Source organism: Petaurus breviceps, unplaced genomic scaffold (genome assembly GCF_028583685.1).
Source record: "Petaurus breviceps papuanus isolate PSGF00001 unplaced genomic scaffold, PetGlider_PUasm1.0 89893, whole genome shotgun sequence".
NCBI classification, from domain to species: domain Eukaryota; kingdom Metazoa; phylum Chordata; class Mammalia; order Diprotodontia; family Petauridae; genus Petaurus; species Petaurus breviceps.
In genome coordinates, this window is record NW_027187139.1 from 433432 (window position 1) to 456992 (window position 23561).

General features: G+C 40.2%; 1 protein-coding gene and 1 long non-coding RNA gene across 2 annotated transcripts in view; one reads left to right on the forward strand and one right to left on the reverse strand.

Annotated features, from left to right (window-relative positions):
* Window positions 1-13518: 13518 nt before the first annotated feature.
* Window positions 13519-15848, forward strand: LOC138176537 (defensin-A4-like). Its single transcript, XM_069107320.1, has 2 exons — window positions 13519-13787; window positions 15646-15848. Exons 1-2 carry the CDS (start codon window positions 13616-13618, stop codon window positions 15756-15758), a joined length of 285 nt encoding a protein of 94 aa, XP_068963421.1. The 5' UTR covers window positions 13519-13615; the 3' UTR covers window positions 15759-15848.
* A 6167-nt stretch (window positions 15849-22015) lies between these two features.
* LOC138176539 (uncharacterized) overlaps window positions 22016-23561 on the reverse strand; it is a 100340-nt gene continuing 98794 nt past the window's right edge. The window contains exon 3 of the long non-coding RNA XR_011172328.1: window positions 22016-22031. This is a non-coding gene — a long non-coding RNA (uncharacterized lncRNA). The remainder of the gene's footprint in view (window positions 22032-23561) is intronic.

Sequence of the window (23561 nt, forward strand, 5' to 3'; positions counted from 1 at the left end):
TTTTCTGTATAGAAATATAAATAGTGTAACTTCATTGAGTTGCTAATGATATTTCTTTATTTTTTTGATGATTCTCTTGATTCTTGTATTTGGAAGCCAAATTTACTATTCAACTCTGGTCTTTTAATTAGGAATTCTTGAAAGTCTTTTCTTTCATTAAATTTTCATTTTTTTTCTCCTGAATTTTTATACACAGTTTTACTGTGTAGTTTATTCTTGGTTGTAATCCTAACTCCTTTAACCTTTTATAATGTCATATTTCAAACCGTTTGCTCTTTTAATGTGGAAGCTACTAAATCTTGTGTGATCCTGACTATGACTGTAGTATTTGAATAATTTCTTTCTTGCTGCTTAAAGTATTTTTGATGTGGGAGCTTTGGAATTGGGCCATAATATTTCTAGGAGTTTTCATTTTCAGATCTCTTTCAGGTGGTGATCAGTAGATTCTTTCCATTTCTATTTTACCCTCTGGTGCTAGAATATCAGGGCAGTTTTGATTGATAATTTCTTGAAACATGATGTCTAGGTTCTCTCATGGCACTTAGGAAGTTCAGTAACTCTTAAATTGTGTCTCCTAGATATATTTTCCAGGTTAATTGTTTTCTAATGAGATATTTTACATTTTCTTCTTTAACTTTGTTTTATTGCATGTCAAATGAAGTCATTAGCTTCTATTTGCCCAATTCTAATTTTTAAGGTATTATTTTCTTCAGTGAACTTTTATACTTCTTTTTCATTTGGCCAACTCTGAATTTTTAAGTAGTTCTTGTTAGTGGATTTTTAAACCTCTTTTGCCATTTGGTCAATTCTGTTTTTTAAGGTGCTGTTTTTTTTTCAAGTATTTTTTGTGCCTCTTTTACCAAGCTGTTGATTTTCTTTTCATAATTTCCTTTCATCATTTTCATTTTTGCCCATATTTTCCCTCTACCTCACTTATTTAATTTTCAAAATCCTTTTTGAGCTCTTCCAAGAATTTTTGTTGGGCTTGTGTCCAATTATCATTTTATCTGAGGTCATTTTGACCTCCTTGTCTCCTTCTGAGTTTGTCTTATTCTTCCCTGTCACCTTAGCAGTTTCTTATGATCAGATTCTTTTAAAAAAAATTTCCAGTCTATTTCTTGACTTTTAACTTTATCTTAAATCTGGGTTCTGTTCCCATAGGGAAGAAAGCACTGTCCTAAGCTTGAGGTTTTTTGTTCTGCTGTTTTCAGTTCTTGGGGTCTGTAAGTTTTTGGATGGAATTGGAAATGGCAAAACACTCCAGTATCTTTGCCAAGAAAACCCCAAATGAGGCTATGAAGATTCAGACATAACTAAAATGATTGAACAACAACAACAACAACAATAACATTAAGTTTTTGGTGCTTCCAAGGTGATATTATTCAAGGAGAGGTGTGGTCACTGCTCTCCTGGCTTGTGCTCTGGTTTTTATTTGGGAAGTGTCCTTGTTGCTTTGCAGCCACAAATGCTAATGCTCCTTTTGGCCCTGGAACTATGTTTGGGGTCCCTGTTCTCCTACAGCTGCAAGCATTAGTGCTATTCTTCCCTGGAACTGAGATTAAAGTCTGTACTCCCTTGTAAGTGACCACAAGCATTCTTCTCTGCCCTGGAGCTGTGACCAGACCCATACTCTCCCTTGGCCACAGATGCTAGTGCTCTTCTTTGCCTGAACTATAACTCAGAAATGTGTATGGGCAATGAAATGGGATCCTGCACCCAGTAGCAGCAAAGAGTCTCCTATATAATCTGTTTCTGGCCAATCGTCCAAACCCATTATTCGTATGCATTAAGCTCTGTGGCAACCACCACCCTAGAGTTACTATTGTAATACTGTAGGTATAAAGTAATAAGAACCCAGGTATGAAGTGATAAAAGCCTTCACCAAGATAGTGATTATGTGAGTGGAGACAGAAGGGATCTGTATATGAGAGATATTGTAAAAATAGAAACAACAAGGCTTAGAACAGCTTAGATATTCAAGGTGAATAAGTGAGGAGTCAAAGATAAAAACAAGGTTTTAAGCCCAGGTTACTAGGGGATTGTGGTACCCTACCAAGTAATAGGGAAATTAGGAAGATGGAAAGGGTTTGAGGGAAAGATAATGAATTCTGTATTGTATATGTTGAGTCTAAGATTTCCACAGGACATCCAGTTCAAGATGTCCAAAAGGTAGCTGGTAATGGAAGACTGGCTGGCACTCATGAGAAAGATTAGGGACGAAATTTAGGTTTGCAAATCATTTTCATAAAAGATAATCACTGACACCATGGGAAGTGATGAGACCATATAGAAGGAAAAGAGAAGGCCCAGTTTATATCCTTGGAAGATAACTACAGTTAATGGGCACAACATGGATAAATGTCTAACAAAAGAGACTGAGAAAGAGTAGTCAGATTAGTAAGGAAAAGAAACTGAGTGAGTAGTGTCATGAATACCCAAGAGAGGAGAGTTTCTAGGAGAAGAAGGTGATTAGCAGTGTCAAAGGCTGCAGAGGGAGGGCCATGCAAAGTCACCAGCCTCACTTTCTCCACAGCCATTTGAATAGCTTTCTGGAGTTTGGTTGAGGAGCAGAGAGATAGAGTACTGTAGCTAGCAGGCTTGGTTGAGTACAATAAAGGTTTTTTTTTTTTTAATGGATGGGGAATACACAGGTATGTTTATAGGCACCAAGAAAGAAGCCCACAGATGGAAAGAGATTGGAGGTCAGAGATAGCACAGGGATGATGGAGAGTAATCTGGAGAAAATCAGAGGATATGGGATCCAAGATGTATTTAGGGAGGTTTTCCTTGGCAAAGAGAAGGGTTACTTCTTCAGGAGAGACAGGAGTGAAAGAGGTAGTGAGGGAAGACATTTGAGTGAGATGAAGAGGAGAGAAGAAGGGAGCCAAATGGTCTTAACTTTTCCTTACTTGTGAATAAGTTTGAGTAAACATCTTCCTTGTAAGGCATGTACCTGAGGTATAGCTGGAAAAAGTTTAGACTTAGAAACTAGACTCAGCTGTTATTAGGCAGGCTCAGCTTTGCAAATAGAGAGGGGCTAGCAGGGATGTCAGCTTGGAAATGCAAAAGAGATGGGATTTGGGTGGTAGACTTCTAGAGAGAAACACTTGTAATGTTTATTCACCCTCTATTCCTCTTTAAAATTCCCCATCCTATTTTTCTGTTAAAGTCCTCATCTAATTCCTCATCACCACAGAATCTTACATATGGAAGGGACCAGTGAGGCTATGCAGGCCAATCCATTCCTGACTAAGAATCTCCTCTTCAACATTCCTACCAAGCTATCATCCAGTATTTACTTGAAAACCTTCAGTGTCATTATAATAAGCCTAACAAGTTCTCATCATTCCTTCAGAGGTAATTGTGAGGTCAGAGAACTTGTTACTATTTCATCAATTTGAAAATAGAAGAGGAAGCAGATTTCTCTCCAGCAGGAGAGATATGAAGATCAGAAGGGAAGCATTTAGCAAAGAAACGGTTTTCATAATGTACAGATGTTGATAAAGAAAACAAGGACATCCAAGGCTGCAAACCAGAGGTGTGAATTTTCACAATCACTTGGTCTGTCCTTGTTCCTGTGTTTTCCTTTTGCATTCCTCTAAGCATGTGTTTACTCTCCTTCATGGATACTATGTATAGGGGTGGGAGAGTGTGAATCAGGTTGATGTGGGGACTGAGATGCATTGATTTTTTTCTGAATTATATTATATTGAGAATTTATACCATCACAATCATTATTGCTTCTTATTGTAAAGAAACTGTTTTATGTTTTTTTTTAAAAAGAAAAGAAAACCTTTTGTGAAGGGAGACTCATTAATTCTGAAGGCAAACACTTTCTGTTTAGTTCTAAGTGTGAGGTAGTCTTTCCATGAGTCTATACCCATCCTCAATTTGCCTCTCTTCAAATTCTACCCAATGCTTCCAGTCCTGATCAGTAGGATCAAGTAAGACAAATCTAATTCTTCTTTGTGGTAAAATCCCTTATCATACTTGAAGGACACTATCATGCTTGCTTTGCTATTTATTAACTATCCAGCCCTAGTCAACTTCACTACACTGAGTCTCAGTTTCCATATCTACAAAATAAGGAAATATGGTATAGCAGAGCACCACATCCGGAAGCAAGGAACTTGGACTCAAATCCCAACTCTGACATTTATTAACTGTGTGAGTTTGGGGAAAATCACCTTACTCAGTTTTTGTTCCAGGTGACAATATTCTAGTTTCATTTCTTTTCTTCATCCCTACAGGATTAATTCCACCACTATTAACATTCAGGTGCCATTGAAACTGGCCAATGCTTGGCTTTATAATAATAATAATAATTAATAATAATAACTAACATTTACTTAGGGGTTACTATGTGCCAGGCATACTGCTAAGGGCTTTACAAATATTATCTCATTTGAGCATCATGGCAATCCAGGGTGCTATAATTTTACACACTTAACTGAGGAGGAAATGGAGGCATTCAGAGGTTAAGTGAATTGTCCAGGGTCACACAGCTAGTAAGTATCTGAGACTGGATTTGAATACAGCTCTTCCTGTCTCCAGGCCCAGTGCTCTGTCTACTCCATCACCTAGCTGCCCCTCAAGTGAGCTAGATGAAAGTGGACTAGTCAGCCCACAAAGCTTATGCCAGCAAAGATAGATCAATTAAAATAAAATGAGAATTAAGTCTCCTTATATAGTATATAGGTAAATATATAGTATTTTGTATTGGTATTTATATAGTATTATTATTATATTACACATAATATAATCAATCTTATATATTATATAATATAATCTATAATCTATCTTATACATTATATAATATAATCTATAATCTATCTTATACATTATATAATATAATCTATAATCTATCTTATATATTATATAATATAATCTATAATCTATTTTATATATTATATAATATAATCTCTAATATAATATAATTACATATTATAATACATAATAATATAATGTTATATATTAGTACTTATATAGTATTGGTAAAGCTTCAAGTTCTGGTCCCTTTTGTGCCACAAAGAATTTCTTTATTATTGTTTTAAATTCTTTTTTATTTTATTTTTTTTTATTCCCACTTAATGGTATTTTATTTTTTCCAACTATGGAATTTCTTTAAAAATCTAGGGCCAAAGAAGTCTGAGAACAGTGGGTCTGAGGATCCAGGTAAAAAGAATGGGTAGCAATCATGGACAGTAGCAAGAACACCAGAGCTTGATATTGAACCAGTCACTTTTGAGGGCAGGGGCTCTTCAAAATGCTTTGTAACCTGTGGATTGTACTACTCTAGAGATGGAGACCAGTGTGAGCCACCTGTGGAGCAGTGACCAGAACTAACTTTAGTGAGGCAACTAGGCTGGAGCCAGAGTATCTTTGATACTTGCTTTGGAAGTCTAAACCTGTAATTGCCTGCCTCCCATGACCTTCATGGTCCCTTCCTCAGGTTGGCCAGTAGACCTTCCTGGGCCACTGCTCTTTCAAAGTGCAATTCACTCCCTTATCAACTCTCATGTCAATACTTTTGGGCTAAGGGGTTGATAGTCTGTAGAGCCTATGCTATGATTTGGTGTATGGAACAGAAGGAGGATAGCTTCTCTTTCCTCTAACCATGGGCTGGTAGTAGTAATAGTAGTAGAAGTGGTAGTAGTAGTAGTAGTAGTAGTAGTAGTAGTACTAGTAGTAGTAGTAGTAGTAGTAGTTATTGTTGTAGCAGTAGCAATAGCAGCTAACATTTATATAATACCTTATGGTATTTACATAGAACTTTACATATATCATCTGATTTTTATCATCAGCACAATCTTGGAAGGCAGATTCTGTTAACCTCATTTTATAGATGATAAGTTCATGGATAAAGAGTTGGAGTAGGTCATAGAAACCATCATGCCTGACCCCCTTATTTCACAGATGGGGAAACTTAGGGGGAGAGAGGTTAAATGACTTGCCCAGACTCACACGTCTTCTAAGTATAGTCAGGATTAAAACTCAAGTTCTATCCTATTCCCTCATCTCTAACCCTTTCCTTATCGTAGAACTCATCCCTATTGAAGGCTTTCCTTACATGCCTCTACCCAGTACCATTTGTCACAAACAAGAGCTCTGATGTCTTTATTCAAAGGAGACCAACAAAGTTTTGACTGGTTCCCAGTAAAGATTGTCTCTTCTAGGAAATTCTAGTAAGACTTGTTCACAGGAGTTGATAGCATCTATAAGAGTCATAAAGGAAACATATGACATCAGATTGCTCATAAGGGATCCAGGTCCACGAGGAAGATAGGTGACTCCCAAGTCGGAACAGTAAGGTCCTTTGGTGAAAGCAATGCCATTCCCTGGGACAAGAAAAAATCAAAGATCATATCTATTCAAAGAAAATTTCAAGACTCCCCCCTGTAAGGGTTATGGGATTTAAAGATCTTCCATGCCCCATTCGATTTGCTGACGTAGCAGGAAGGGGCGGAGCAAGAGGAAGCGGAAGCCAAGCTGGAGTTCCTGTGGTGGCTGGTGGTGGCGGCGATGGCAGTGGCAGCAGCAGAGGCAGCGGCAGCGGCAGCGCAAAGCCCTTTTTGAGTTAGCCAGAATTTCTGCTAAGGACTCCTGCTGAGGACTGCCAGGGGCCGGAGTTGCTGGGAGCTCGCTTCCCGGATGCTGGGTGGTTGCTGTGAGTGGGGAGAGGAGGACCTTTGCCTGAGGTAGCCTGTTCTGTTTTAAAGGCTTGAAAATGTGGGTGCTTTCTACTTTATCTACCTGTGCCAATATCATAACTACTCTGATGGCTTTCACTTTCTGGTTTTGGGACTCAGTCTTTTGGTATCTTAATAAATTTTCTAGTTTATTTCCCCATATGGCAAGCATGATGTATTTTGTGATGGATAATTATATCAGCATATTTGTAATCTCCATAGGCATTGTGAATATGGCATTGCTGATACACCCCCCTCCCAATTCATTATTTAAGCTTTACATTTATCAGTCATTTATTTTTGAGCAAGTCACCATACCTCTTGTTTATAATTTATGGATGCTATCAGGACCAAATGAGGTAACAAATATGAAAGCCTTTTTCAAACTGTAAAAATTTATGTGTAAAGGGGATATTTATTGCAATTCAATTCCAAAAAAAATTTGTGTTTACTCTGCATGGGTCCTATGCCAAGCAATGTGGGTGAGTCATGATGAATGAAGATACTGCATTATCCTTCACTGTTTAGTAAGGGACACAGGACAAATACATCTACCCGCCGTAGTACAGACCAAATATGAAAAGTGTAAACATAAGATCAGTGCACATGCAATGTTATGCAGTTGCAAGGGCAGAAAAGATCAGTGCAGGACAATGCAAAATATGCTGGATTTATAGGTTTAAATCCTGATCTGCCTATGTGGACTTGGACAAGTTTCTTAACCATAATGAGCCACAGTTTACTCATCTATAAAATGATAGAATTGGACTGGATAACTTCCAAGATTCTAGTTCTAAATAAATGATTCTATGAACTGATATCAATTCAGGTGACTCTGGAAAGTTTTCTTATGGGAGCTATATCTAAACAGGTATAAATCCAAGCACAAGCAGCTTTCTAGAGGACTGCTGCTGTGAACAGCTTTCAAGAGTCTGATTACATAGTATAGTGAGCTCTCTATTAAATAACAAATCAGAGCAAAACATTCATAGAAAATCAAAATACAGCATTCACAATATTACAACTTATCACAGAAAATCAAAATACAACACTCTCCATGTCACAACTCAACAACTTATCACTAAAATGGCTGCAGTTTTCACCAAAGTAGTCACATAGTTTTCAACAAAGTACATTCATTTAGTCAATCACAAAATCCTTAATTCAATCACAAAGTACAAAAGTCATAGTTCTCCACCCCTAAGTCACAGTAAATCATAATCTTCTCAGTCAGTACACAGTGTCCAAGTAAAGTCTTCTTTTAGTTTGACTTGAGGCTGGCTCTCAGCTTCCATTGTTCTTCTTCCATGGTCGCAGCTCCAACTGTCACCTGGGTTCAAAGGAAGGCAGCTCCTAGTCCTTGTCCAGGTCTTCATCCAGATCCCATTCCATATTGAAGTTCACAGTGTCCAGTCTACCCCAAGTCCTTCACAGTTCCTGTTTCTGGGAAGACAAAGCTTGACAGAACCACAATAATATTTATACACATTCATACATGGCACCATCATCAATTCACTGTCTGCCTGTGAAATTAACTCAGACCCACCAACAAGGTCTGAGAATTCAACAAAAATCATCAGCATAGAAATCAACACAGCCTCACAAACAAAGTCCAAGAGGTCAGCACAAATCATCAGTAAAAGTCCCAGGACCTCCAAAACCCTCCTCCAGGACTTCTGTAAACATACAACCAAAAAATCCTCTTTCAAGGTTTCCAATAAGGTCCCAGGGTTTTTGTACAAAGTATCACAAACAAACATCAACACAGACAGAGAAGACAAACAGTGCCGGGATACCAGGAGTTTTCTCCTTCTTGACTCTGCCACCAGAAGAGTCCTCTTTTCAGTTCTGCTGTCTCTAGCCTGGGCCTCTCCTTATATATATGGTAATAATCATGACTTCTAGGGTTCACAAGTTGTGGGGTTCACACCTTCTGTTTCTTCACAGACTTGATACAAGGCTTAAAAGAAACTTGAACTGAAACAAGGTGTTAATTCAATAGCTGAAACAAGGTGTGAACTATTACTGTGCTCACCATTACAACAGGGTATGGAGCTTCTTGAGAATCAGAGGTAGGAGGGAGGATATTCCAGAGAAAACATGATGAAAAAAGGAGGTGAGAAGGCATGGTAAATGTTAGACAAATAGGTAGGTATCCATCTAGGACTTAGTATGGGATACATACACAGGTATGTATGTATGTGTATGTGTGTATGATTTATCATTATCAGAGTACTTTATTAGAATATTGACGTATTTTGACAATGCTATTATCATTATTAATAGTATTTATATAGCACTTTCAGGTTAGCAAAGCAAGGACTAGTTTCAACAATTCCTGAGAAGCTCATCAACAGACAGTCACTGGGGGAGTGAACATTTTTGACCTCCACAATTAGGAAATCACTGCATCCACTGAGGGATCTTTCATAGGATTAAATCATGTATCTACAAAAGACCTGTAGGACTATTATTATTATCATACCATAGGCATGTTTCTGGTTCCATAAGTAGAGATATAAAAAAATTAAAGAATGCTTTAGCTAAAGAAAGGGAGGAAAATTCACAATAGAGCTTAGCCCTATCGTTCTCAGTCTCATAGACTTCTATACTGTAGTGCCAACACAATATTCACAGCACCAATGGTGACTGCAAATATTCTGGCATAAGTCTGAATTGCAAAATATAACAGACTCTCCATATAGAAGACAGAAGCAAAAACATTTATTCAGACACCAGAAGGCCAAATTCTAACACCAGGAAACCAAATCCATCATAGCAACAAAGAAGTTAATGCACCATAGCACAGCAAGGAGCCACACCAGCCTTAAGCCTTCCTATAAACAAACATTCACAAACCTAACTCTCACAGCAGGGCACAAACAAACACCCACAAGCCTAGCTGTCTCCTTGGGTGCATCTTCTTCTCCCTCCAGCTCTAAATGCTCTGACTCCCAGCTTTTTGTGGGCTCTGTTCCACCCTTTAGCAAACTCCTCCCACCACAGGCTCTATTCTTCAAATCAGGGAAGATCTTCAAATTCCCTTAGGCCTATTAAAGGGCAGGCAAGATCTTCAAATTTCCATTACCATTACATATACCAAACCCATCTGTAAAAGGACTTGGATCAAATGAACTCTGAGTTATCTTTTAGCTTTTGATCCATGATTCTATGATTGGCCAAAGTGTTACAGAATTTCAAAGGAGGTAAACTATAGCTATTTATTACAGCCAGTTAATTTTCCTCATCATACATGGTATTTTAAAATTTCACCTTTATATGTAAATTAACCACGAAAGTTATTTGTAGGATGGTAAGGTTAAGCTTGTCAAGGTACAAAGAATTCCTTAGGGACACTGAAGAGTCAAGATATTTAATATTAGTATCAACCTTTTCTACCAATTGTCCTATTTTTAAATGTCACGGTAGTATAAACAAAGCAGAATAAATAAAATAACAAACCTCTTTGGTTCTGTTTGTGATACGTTTGGGAGTATAGAACTTTGTGATTGTTTTTCCCTGCTACAGATCTTTACTGACTCTGAAAATGTGCAGATTGACCCTACCCAAATATACAAGCTCATAGATAAGCCAATCATTTTACAGAGAAGGAAACTGAGCCTTAAGGAGGTTGTTACTTGATCAAGGAGGTCACATAAGTAATAAACATTAGAGGTGAGATCTAAACACAGGTCCTCTCACTTCAGAGCTCATGTACTTTCCACTGTACTACTCTATCACCCTAAACCATTCTATATTCTTAATAGAAAAATTATAGTCATCGACTCAAGCCTGATCTGAACAAACTAGAGCAATCCTGCTCCAAATCAGAACTATTTTTTCTGGTTTTCCATGTCTTTCAGAGTAATATAAATAAATTCATTAATTTCATATTTATTCACACTTCTACTCAAAAGGTTTAAACAGTCTTTTATCTTGGTCACTTAAGCCCTAACTAGAAATTATGACTTCTAGAGCAAATGATATTAGAGTGATAGTTGGAGGCACTGGCTAGCACAAGGGCCAAAACTGGAGGAGGAGGAGGCCAACTTGTGAACTGTGGCAGAGCAGGGAAAGGATTACCAACAGCTAGCTTTCTATTTCAACTTATTATTCTTGTTAATTGGGTACTAAGCCCCATTGTTTTCACCCTGCTAAAGGACTGCAAATGCTATTAACCCCTTGAAATTTGGCATTCTCTAAATTCTCCTGATGTCCCATATAAAATATGGTTTGCATCAGAGGATGTTTGCCTTGTACGTGTTAGATAAGCTCAATGGTTAATCCATTTCCCCAACAATCTGGGAAGATTCACTTATTCACATACATTGTTCTTTACTGATACCCGTAATGAAGGGAGGCCCCTTGGTGAAGTATAAAGACTTAGGAGACCTGGGTTCTATACTGAATTCTGCCCCTTAGTAGTCCTGTGATCTTGGACAAGTTACTTTTCTCTGAATTTCAGGGTTATCCTATTTGATGGAGGAATTGTACTAGTAAGTAGCTCACATTTCTCTATTTATAGGCCAAACAAAGAAAATATCATCCTGAAAGTCAAAATGATTCTCTTTGAGTAACACTGCTGGAAATGTCACAATCAGTATTCAAAGATAGGTCTACTGAAGAGCCCAGTGCTCTTCCAGAACACCATATGGCTTGATAAAATCTCTTTTAGCCCTAAAATTCTATATTCAATGAACATAGTAATCAATATTATACTAAAATAATAATCAATAAAACAGCCTCCTGCTTAACTTACTTTGGGACTATATACATAAACAGAATAATTCACAAATATGTGACTGATTTCTTGCCATGGATGTATTCTGAGCTAATCATGACATATTCAAATATAATGTTTTCTGTTTGACATGTAAAGTCCTTCACAAGTTGGTCCCTAATTACTTTTCCAGCCTTCTTATACCTTTTTATGCCTCCATTACTCTATGACCAGCTACACTGGTCTACTTGCATTTCCTAGAACAGAACACTCCATTTAACCTCTCTGTGCCTTTTCACTGACTGTCTTACCATTCCTGGAACACTCTCTATCCCCTCACTTCTACTTCCCTCAAGATTCAGCTCAAATAACACATTCTGCAGGAGGCCTTTCATCGTTCCTCTTCCCTCTCCTTACCCCCAGCTACTTACACATTCCCTTGTAAATTACTTTTGGGTTGATTTTTTTTGGACTAGGTCCCAGATTGATTTTTTTTGACTAGGTATTTCCTATATATCCTATATGTAGCCTGTTTGTACATAGTTCTTCACATGTTGCCTCTTCCATAGACCATGAACTTCACAAGAGCAGGGACTATATTTTTGTCCTTTTTTCTATCCCCAGAGTTTAGTACAGTGCCTGAACATCATAGATGCTTAATAAATGCTTATTGACTGATCTATTAACTGCTCCCTCCAAAAATTTTTTTCTGTACATAATTATCTGTTTATCCATCATATTCCCTAGAAGAACATAAGCTCTTTTAGAGCATGGACTGTTTTTGTTTGGTTTTGACTATGACTCCCCATGGTTTGCACCTTTACCATGTGTATAAGTCAGTTTATCAAGGACCTATAGCTTCCCTAGCGTAGATGTTCCTACACAAATGCAGATCACAAACTACTTCTAACTTAAATCTTTAGCATTTGTCTCAGTCCCAGAGATGTCAGATGACTCTGCTAAAGTCACAGTTTGTAAGTGTCAGAGACACAACTTGAATCTAGGCCTTCTTCACTCTGAGGGTAACACTATTTTAATTATGTCACAGTTCCTCTCTCTAGGCATGTAATAGGAAGTGATGTCTGCTGAATTTTAAAAAAAAACTGCCTGTGGTTACACAGTATAATTCAGTTAATCAGAGCCTGATCCTTCCCAGGTCAGCTCATAAAATCAAACTTCTGAGCCCACAAGCTCAGAATCTTAGAGCTGAATCTTGGAATGTTATTGCTAGCACCGATCTTAAAAATGACCTATCCTAATCCCCTCCTTATACAGAGATGGAAAGGACCTCATGGGCTACCTAGACTCAAATATAGTAGAAAGTGAAACAGATCAACAGAAATAACTCCAATTCCATTTGCATAACAATCTACACTTGTCAAAATGTTTTACAACCATCTTATTTGGTCTCCACAATCCGTTTTTTACTGCCTCCTCATGTCAGGCCAGACTGACAGGTAAAACCATACTCACTTTACAATTTAGGAAATTGGCCTAGAGGGGATTCAGTGACCAGACTCTCACAGAGTGCTAGATCTCAGGTTGCTATATAGTATGGGACTCAGATTCAGAAAGACTTTATTTCAAATTCTGGCTCAGAAACTTAGTAGCTATGTGACCTTAAGCAATACATTTAAACCTCTCTCAGCTTCTTCCTCATCTGTAAATTGGGTATAATAATATCAACTACATCACAAATTTATTATTATAATCAAACGAAATATATGTAAAGCACTCTGAAACACTGAATTGCTAAGTAAATGCTGGTTAGCAATGATTATTTTTCCTACTTCCCCAACAATCCCCTCCAGGACACGCTACAAGCCCTCTCACTAGTAAACATGGCATTAGACCAAAAGTTTGACCTAATGCACTATAAATTTCATGAAAAGAGGATGCACCTGTGTCCAGTTTAGAAAGAACAAAGAGCCCATAGAAGTACCTCCATATTGAGATAAGGAATCAGACAAATGGGAAGTGAGAGGGATTATCACACATACATCCTGAATAAAGCCCAGTTAGACTGAGAAGGGCAGTGGGAATAGATCAAAGGAACTTCAAAGGGACAGGACTCCCTCCTCTCTGAGAATCTGAGGTTGAGGATCCTCTATAAATATAACCATGGGCTCTTTCCATTGGCAGTGTTCAGAGGACCTCAGTATCTGCTGAACTTCAGTGACAACAAAGTTCCAGTCAAGCTGCAATCATGAAGTCTCTCTGTCTCCTCTTTGCCCTTCTTTTCTTGGCTGCCCGGACTACAGCTGAGAAGCCAGCAGAAGACACAGCACTCAATTCTCAGGCTGAAGATGCCAAACAGACTCAAGTGAAAGTGAATTCTGATGGCCCACAAAAATTCTTCCTGCCAAGTCATACTTTTGGTAAGAGGATATTGCATCTACTGCACGTTGGGAGATTTTAGACATGGGGATGATCAGGTCTAAGAAAGTGAAGAGTGAACAGGTTTGTAAGGTATTCACATACAGGGTCACTGATTTTAGAGCTAGAAGGGACCTTGGATCAAATCCAACCCCCCTCATTTTATAAATCAGGAAATTTAGGCCCCTAGGGATTGTGATAGTTCACAGATAGTTCAGAGGTGAGATTTAAACCCAGGACCTCTGATTCTAGAGACAGGATTCTTTCCACTGTGTCATGCTGCCTATCATTCATCTAGGCTGAGAGGCTTCTGCCACCACCGTGGAATGATGATTTGTAACTCTATCCCTTTCTCTCTGCTTTGTCCACAATTGTAGTTTTTCTTTGCTAGATAGCAAATTTCACACTTTAAGAGAAAAGTTGAACCTCTTTTGCAAGGATACTTTCCTGCTTGTTCATTTGTGTGCTTCAACAGAAAGCAAGGAAAGGATGAAATGAGATGCCACTTCAGAGTTGGGGAAAGGAGATATCTTCTTAGTGACTTTTCTGAGGTCCCTTTCAGGAAGCAAGCTAGTGGCCCTATCTCTTCAGGGTCAGATAGAAGTCCTAAACTTCATACTATCAGGATCAACACCTACCACCTTCCAACAGCCTCTATATTTATCAGTAAAGGGTGCCTGGTGCTCTGGGAGCAGAGCTTGTAGCAAATTCTCAAGTGAAGCAATGGTCCTGGGTAATTTGTTTTCACCTACACTCACCCAGGTGATGCCCACTTAGGACGGGAATCAAGTTTACATGGTCCTCTGCTTTGTGGCAAAAATGAGGGTGTGTGCTGTTTGAGGTTAACCTCTTTCACCTATCCTCCAGCCCAACCCCAGAGTACTTCACAATTTCTTGACCTCCTGAGCCCCAACCCTCCACTTGCTCCCCAGGGAGTATTGAACTGCTTGTCCAATGGCTTCCTTTCTTTAGGATAATCACCCAAAGCTTCAGATATTCTCATATCCAAGACTTTTAGGGAAAAGGACTGACATGTACTGCTGCATCCCAGGGCTCCCGACCTTTCTCCCCAATGGCTGAGGGCAGTGTTCCTTTCCTGATTTTTTCTTAGTCACTTTCAAAGGTATCAAACATGTGGCAATCCTTCCTCAGGAGTGGCAAAGTGCAGTGGAGAAAGAGCTGACCTTGGAGTTAGGAAACCCATGTTCTGGTGCACTCAGTCTCAGACTTGGCCATTCACTCCAAAAGCCTTCTGCACCTCATACATAGGAGTCCTTCACCAGCAATCTTACCACTGTAGCAGCTCTCTTAGCAGCTTGAAAACCAGACAATTTGCCAGGCCTATTGTAGTCTAACCATACGTTGGTCTACAGAAGGACTGGGATTATCCTACATGCCTAGAGACCACTTAGCAGGCTACTGCCATGGTCCAGGTGAAAGATAATTAGGGTCTAGCTAGGGGTTGAGGTGGTATGGCTAGAAAGGAGGTTCTGCAGACAAGAGATGCTGAAAAGATAACAGTGAAAGATTTATCAACTGTTTAGTTATGGGGATTAGGGAGGGAGAAAATCAAGAGTCAAGGTGGTGGAGGCACCTGGGTTCCTCTAGGGGCATTGGAAGGAGAGGATAAATACCCTAGAACACTGGAGAGGTGTGAATGTGAGCCCATCTTTGTCTTCATCAGCATCACCCTCACTCCCATGGCCATTGTCTGGACCCACCCCATATAGTTCTGTGACTGTTCTGTTGGGATGATAAGCCTTTGGCAATGGGGAGGGGGGCAATTGTGTGAATCAAATTCCAGTGCTGCTTAGAGGTATCCTATGATAGTGGAAAGTAACTGAAAATCTCTCGCTCTAGGTCGGACCAGGGGGCTGACTGCCTGCAGTTGTTTCTGCCAACATCGTTGTGGTTATGCTGAAAGTCGATGGGGCTCCTGCGGCAGCAAACTCCTCTGCTGCAGATGTAGATGACTGCCCACCAGCTGCCAGCAGGTGTCTGCTCCCTAACAGTCAACTCTTCCCTACCGTATTGTCATTAAACACCATCCTTGTTAGCATTAAGATCCGTGTCTGTGATGTAATTGTGCAGGCGGGTTCTTAAGTTAAATGTTGGCCTATAAAGGAGAGGAAAGGGAAGGGGAAGAGAGGGAAGGGGAAGAAAGGGAAGGAAGGCTGCTTTGGTTCATGTTCACCCCTCTTGGAGTCTTTTATTTATTTATTTACTTTTTAAAGCACACATCAGTCCCTACTCTGTGCTTTTTTTTTTTTTTTTGCTTTTTGGAGGGCAATTGGGGTTAAGTGACTTGCCCAAGGTCACATGGCTAGTTTTTATGTTAAGAGGCTGAGGCTGGATTTGAACTCAGGTCCTCCTGACTCCAGGGCTGGTGCTCTTTTCACTGTGTCACTTAGACGCCCCTACTCTGTGCTTAAAAAAAAGAAAACAGCTGTCATTTTATGTATCTCTTCATATACTCATACAAGTTAATATTTCTTTGGTGCTTGAAGGTTTATGAAACACTTCACAACATATCTGTGATGGAGGCAAATGCAGATAGGATCCTAGGGTTGGGAGCTGGGAGGGTCTTCAGAGGTCATTTGGTCCAAACTTCAATTGGATAAAAGCAGAAACTGAAGCTGAACCAAATCCTGAGTCACAAAGCTAGCGTTTATGAAGCACCTAAGTGCTGGAGATATAAAGACAAAAGTGAGACAGTCCCTGCCCTCGAGAAGCTTCTGGGGGCATAGTATATTCACCAATGAACAAAAGAAACATATAAAATAAACACACAATGGCTGAGAATAGGGAAGGGCACTAACAATTGAGGGAATCAAGAAAGGCTCTTTGAAGGAAGATGTCCTTGAGTTGAACCTTGAAGGGAGCTAGATGTTCCAGGAGACAGAAGAAGAGGGAGAACAATCCAGGGGTGGGGAACAAACAACCAGTTGAAAGATGCAGGGACTGGAGTTGGAAATAGCAAATAGGCCAGCCAATCTGCCTGGAGGGTAGAAAACATGAGGGGTGAGTTAGAGGGAACCAGTCTGGAAATTGAGGCTGGAGCTGGGCTCTGAACAACTTTCAGGGCCAAATAGAGAAGTTTGTACTTGGTCAAAAAGTAAAGGGTAGCAGCCACTGAAACTTCTGGAGCAGAAAAGCGGCATACTCCGACCCATATTGGAGGATAAACAAGAGATTGGATGCCTAGAGACCACTTGGCAGGCTACTGCCATAGTCCAGGTGAAAGATAACTAGGGTCTAGCTAGGGCTTGAGGTGATATGGCTAGAAAGGAGGTTCTGCAGATAAGAGATGCTGAAAAGATAGCAGTGAAAGATCTAGCAACTGTTTACTTATGGGGATTAGGGATTGGGGAAGTGAGATTACTCCTGCTTTGGAAACCATGGTTACTAGAAAGATTGTAGTGACTTTGACAAAAGTAGGGAATGAGTATAAAGGGTAAGATAATGAATTCTGTGTTGAGTAGAATGTCCAGGTGTAGATAGCAAGAAAATAGTAAAAAATGTAACTAGAGCACAGAGACAGATGAGGGCTGGAGAGATAGGTTTGGGAGTCATCGTGATAGTGTAATCCATAAGAACTACTGTCACCAAGAGTGACAAGACAAAAAAGAGGAGACGACCCTGGGACAGAAGCCTAGAATACCTATAGGTATAGGGGATGGACTGGCAAAGGATGTGGTAGATAGGAACAGAGCAGTGTTATGAAAATTCAAGGAGGAGAGAGTATCCAGAAGGAGAGGGGTGATCAACAATGTCAGCAAGCACAGAGAAGTCAAGATTAATGAGGACTGAAAAATAAAGCCACAGAACTGAACAATAAAAATGACATTGGTGACCTCAGAGAGAATAATTTCAGCCTTCAGGGATTCCACCTTGCAAATGGAATGAAGAAGGCTTTCCAGACAAAAGTGACAGAGTAGAGTATTGGGCCTGGAGTCAGAAAGGCACAAATTAAAATCCAGCCTCAGGCTACTACTAATGTGATCCTATGCAAGTCACTAACCTCTCTTTGCCTCAGTTTCCTCATCTGCAAAATAATAGCAACTGCCTGTCAGGGTGTTGTGAGGATCTAATGAGTTAAAGTCCCTTCTAGGTCTAAATCTATAATCCTATGATTCTATGATCCTGTGAGAAGCAGCTGGTGGCATGGTGGACAGAGTGCTGGGACTAGAGCAGGGGCTGTACATTCTCCACCTCTGGTCTAGATTCAGGAAGCCCTGAGTTCAAATCAAGCCTCAGACACTAGTCATGTGACCCTGGGTAAGTCATTTAATCTCTGCCTGCCTTAGTTTTCTCAACTGAAAATGGAGATAAGAATATCGCCTTCACCTCAGGGTTGTTGTGAGGATCAAATGAGATAATATTTGTCAAACCTTTCCACACAGTGTCTGGCATACAGCAGGTGCTATAAAAATGCTCATTCCCATCCTAGAACCCTTCTATCATCTTCCCATGACACAGTCACCTGAGCCAATAGGCACATGGTTTTATAGGAAATGGAGTCCTAGAGATGTCTCCAAATTATTGATAGCTTTGTAGGTCAGAGCCTGATTCTGTTGTTTGAGCCCTGTACTTTGCTGAAGCTACAGTAGTCCAGGGCTTTCCTATCTGTTTGCTCATACTGTTTCCTCTGCCCATAATGTCCTTTCCAGTTCTATGTGTCCATTTCCTTCTCATTCTTTTAAGAACCGGTTCACATGTCATCTTCTTCATGAAGCCTCCTTCCCTCATACCTCGTCCAGAAATGATCCTTCCTTCCCTTGGACCAATAGAGCCCTTAGTTTCTGGTTCCTCTTCCAGTTCTTTTGTAATTCACCTTTTCTAATAGTTCTTTGAGGGACAGCTTCAGAATCCAAAGCCAGAACAGGATGATTGGAGTTTTACCATAAGGGGAATATTTGCTGAAGGGCAAGAAATTAGCCCGGGGAGGGAAAATTTAATTGATGAGGGGAGAATGAGTACAACAGCTGCACATCTCTAAGGAAGAAAGCAGAGTAGAGCTGTGTTGGGATGGGGATGGAGTGACAGGATGTTGAAAGTGGGGTTGGGACCATATAACTTTACCAGATAAAGGAAGCAGCACAGATGTTAGGTAGTCGAGAAAAAGAGGAGTTGGCTTGGGGGCATTCTCTGCCCTGACAATTCTTTGTCTCCACCCCAGCATCATAATAGTGGAAGTGGAGGATGAGAGGGTTGGCCTTTCAGAAGAGGAGAAAAAAAGTGACTGGTCCATGGCCAGGAAACCTGGGGTGATGATTTGGGGAGTGGGGGTGGAGGGAATGGTCCATAGGAAGATTAGTTTGAAAATAGAGATCCTACCCCATGAGCTAAGAAGGGGTCTTCAAGGCTTCTGAGACAGGGACCAGGATGCTCTAGGGAGGGGGAAATGCCTCTTCAGGACTCTTCTCTACAAGATTCAGCTCAGGAGGTCGACAGTGGAGCAGCACTCCAGGGAGAAGGGGGAGCCAGGCTTTTAGTCATGGGACCTTTACTACCACTCTAAAGCATACATTCCTTGCATCTCCACTGTCCCTGTCTAAAGGAGAGAAGGCAGTGCTAGCTTGGAGCCAGAGTATATTTGGAACATCTCTCAAATGCCCTGTCTAGCAGCTTCTTCCCTGCCTCCCTGCTCAGTTTTTTATCCTGAATCATGAGATCAGGGACTGCTGCTCTAGCAGCATTGCTTGTGTCCCCTGGGGAAGTTAAATCCTAACATCCTGCCTACAAGATCACTGGCCTGAGAAAAAGGAGACCTCATGTCTAGTTCCTGCTTTGATACTTGCTGTACACTTTTTTTTAAAGGGTGAGGTGGTTTCTACAAGGTGGTCTTTAAGGTGCCTCTCAGACAGTCTGAATCTAAGAAGTCTGAGACCTGTTGGGAATCATTTCAGCTAAGCTCAGTTTAATTAAGAAATGAATGAATTTCCCTTTGTAGCTTTGAATATGTTGCTTCCATCCTTTCTGGGGCCTTTGCAAAGTTACCAATTATCTCTGAATTTCCAGATCTAATGATCTTTTCTTGACTTTCATTCTTTTTGACCTCTCTGTAACCTCTGACACTGTTAACCACCTTTTGATCTTCTACACTATATTTCCTCTCTCTACTCTATATTTTCATGATATTACCCTCTCCTGGTTCCCATGCTACATGTCTGGCCATTTTTCAGAGTCCCCTCTTCTCACCACTCACATAGCCACTACACTAGTTCAGGACCACATCATCTCTCAACTAGACTATGCAATAACCTCTTCGTTGGCCTCTGGGCCTCATGTCTCTCCTTCCTCCCATCCGTTTTCCATTCAGTTGCCAAAATGACTTTCTGAAAGTGTAGCTCTCTGGATATCATCCTCCACCTTGGACTCCAGAGGGTCCCAGCAAACTCCAGGATCAAATATAAAGTCCTTTGTTTGGTAATTTTAATGACTTTCACAACCAGGTCACTTATTACATTTCCAATCATCTAACTCCCTTCCACACTTTACAATCTAGCAATCCCTGCCTTCTTGCTGTTTCTGACATTGATCTTTCTCTGTTCCTTTGTATTAGTCATTTCCCATGTTTGGAATGTTGCCCCTTCTAACCTCCAACCATTAAACCCTCTGGCTTTAAAACTCAGTCCAACCTTTATCTCCTCCAGAAGGTTTTTTTTTTTCTCATCATCAGCCCTCTCCCCCAGGTACTAGGGCCATCAACTCTAAGGTTACCTTCCACCTATTCCTTATTTATTTTTTATGTTCTGATTTACATACATTGTCTCCCCCATTAGAGCATAAGTTCCTGGAGACCAGGGCTTGTTTTGCTTTTCCTTGAAATCCTCATTGCTTAATACAGTGTCTGGCACAGTAAATATTTAATAAGGGCTTGTTGATAAATTGTATGCTATATTAATCCAACCTCATTGTGAACTCCTTGAGGACAAAAGATCATTTCTCTTTTACATTTATAATTCTACTAGTACCTTCCACATAAAAGGAGTTAAGTGGCACAGTAAGTAGTATGTGGAACCACAAATAAGGAAGAACTGAGTTCAAGTCTAGCTTTAGACACTAATCAACTGTGTGAAGCTGTGCAAGTGTGCATCTTCTGTAAAAATGGGGATAATAAAGCACCTACCCTCTGCTCTGACCCAATGTTGTTGTAAGGATCACGTGAGATATTTGTAAAGCACCATATCCATACTAGCTACTATTATTATTCCATGAAGTTGATATATATATATATATGTATATATATATTTAATGAATAAAAGAGCAGAACTACCCACAAAGTACCTCCAGTGTAGACTCTAGTCAGTAGTTCTGGGGGTCAGGAATGCTCCCTGGAGATATAGTCCGTAGTTGAAATGACTAGTAAGAAACATTGACCAGCATGCCGCGTGCTGGAGTCCTTTCAGAATGTTGCTCTTCCAAATGTGGTTAGAGCTCTCTTGCTTGTGCTTACACGTGTGGTTACCAGAGCTGCTTCATGGCCAAGTTATAGTCTTATTTTACTATTCCATTCTCATTAGGCTTTATGTGGCGGATGGGAAGCATGATAGGAATGAGTAGAAATTCACTGATTTAATTGTAAACTAAGAAGACATTTCATCTATAGATGGAGAGAATATAGTGAACCCAATAGGAGTGGAAGTGGGTGGGGAGCTGTTTATTCCTTATTTGTAAATTCCAGGGCCCTACTTGAAATGGATGGAGGTGAACTTGGTTACAATAGGTATCCTATGTCATGAACTACTCTCCTCTCTTCCACTGGACTTCATGAAGGAAAGTGGGGGGTGGGTGCAGTAATACAATGACTTAATAGTAAACTAGGAGGATGGGTAATTTGTAGGCTAGGATAACTTAAAGGCAGGTGTGTACAGATGGCTGGGGGGCTAGACAATCCCATAATATCACTCACCATAGGAGCTACTGTTCACTCTCTTAATTGGCACACTTTTGTAGATAATTAAAGAGAAATAGTCAAAAGGAGGACCCACATATATAGACATGAAAAAGTCAGGCTCACATCATGAACTTGATGCTAGAATTGTATTTGGACTATAGAATGGGACATACAAGGATTAATAGTGATTCTCTACTAGACACTTGAATTGGTTCATGATGTTCTTTGAGTTATATACAGCACAGTCTGTGAGATACACCATAAATCCGGCATGACCCAGAGAGCTTTTCCCGGAACAAGCAGAACTTTCTACAAAAACAGAAAGTGAGTTTTCTCTGCTGAGGATCTGAAAAACAAACAAACAAAAAACAAGAGGAATAGAATCAATGAGTGTCACTGGGAAGTCTGAGGGACCTCACACAGTGAGGACATTCTCTTCTGCTCTGTTTTCCCTCTTACCTGGCCAAGAGAGACCTGAATAGTTATGACACTGATAAACCTCCACCACCACCCTCGCCCTGAGAGCCCCCATATAAGAACATGATTATATTGGCAATTAACATAGTAGACATTTCATACTGGGGGACAAAATTGTGTGACAAAGGTTAAAAGAGGGTTCTCCTCCAATCCAATGCACCCTTTGCCTGACACACAGTGGAGAGGGTGAAGGCTCCAAGTCTAAAATGAAAACCAAGAGGCTGTCAGTCCTGTCAGCCCTTAATTGTGTGACTTGGAGCATAGAACTTCACATGTTTGGGGTTCAGTTTCCTCCTGTATGATTTCAGGGACTGCACTAGAAGGGAAGGATTAAAGTCCTTTCTAAAAACAGCATTATAAATTTTGCAATCAGACAAGTCTACAAATTACCACTCCTACCCCCCGCCCAGCTGTACCTGAACCCAGATGTCTTGCTGCCTGGTCTGGTGGTTGGGTATCTATTACTCTATTTGGGCAATTGGAGACCTGTGTGTTGGATTCTTTCTTGGACTACTTATCTGTACTTATCTCTGTTAATGAAATCTCTTAATTAAAGTAAGATTGTTAACCCCTTTAAAGCTATCTTTCCTTTAGAAAAGCAGATCAAAAGAACCTGTGCTAGCAGCCCATCCTGTGTGCTAGTGTGGCTGCTAATACAACCTGGCACTTATAATCCCCAGGGGCTTTCTTTTGTGGCATCCCTACGTTTGGCAAGAATCAAATATAAACTATGTCTGGCACTTAAACCTTCACCAACTGGTCCCATCCTAGCCCCTTCCTTTCTTCTTCCATATCATTCTCCAACTTTGCTGTCCAGATGTACTCCTCAGTGTGTTAGGCACCTAAGTTTAAGCACAGATGTACATTACAATATTATTCTGTGGTGTGCCACTCACTTCAGCTGTACCCCTAGCCAACAACAGGAGGGAAAAAGAACTAACAAATGATTTGCCCAAGGTCACTTGATCAATAATATCAGAGAAAAGCCTGAACCTGGGTCGTCACTCTAGCCCAATGAGTTTGCTTGCTAATAGTGCCCACCATACCCAGGTCAGGTTCTCATTGCCTGGACTATTATAATAGCCTCTTAATTGGTATGAGTGGAGGATAAATTGAAGTAGGGGGAGAACTGAGTCAGGGGACCAATTAAAAGGCTATTATAATAGTTCAGGCAATAAGAGCCTGGGCTGGGTATGGTGGTTATGACAATGGAGAGTTGACATAGATATATTATGGAGATAAAATGACAATAGGTATTCCTCCTATGACCTTCATGACCATCTTCAATGACCTTTATGACCTCTTAATGTGACCCAACTCTTCTCTGACCTTTGTTCCATGAAAACAACCTGTTATTGATGTTCCCTCAGTCAGAACCCAACTGCCCCAACCTTGCCAA

What these genes read in the sequence shown, in the direction of transcription:
- LOC138176537 (XM_069107320.1), top strand. Translation starts at nt 13,616, where the DNA reads ATGAAGTCTCTCTGTCTCCTCTTTGCCCTTCTTTTCTTGGCTGCCCGG. An exon ending in CCTGCCAAGTCATACTTTTG is followed by an intron (nt 13,788 to 15,645) that starts GTAAGAGGATAT and finishes CTCTCGCTCTAG; the next exon opens with GTCGGACCAGGGGGCTGACT.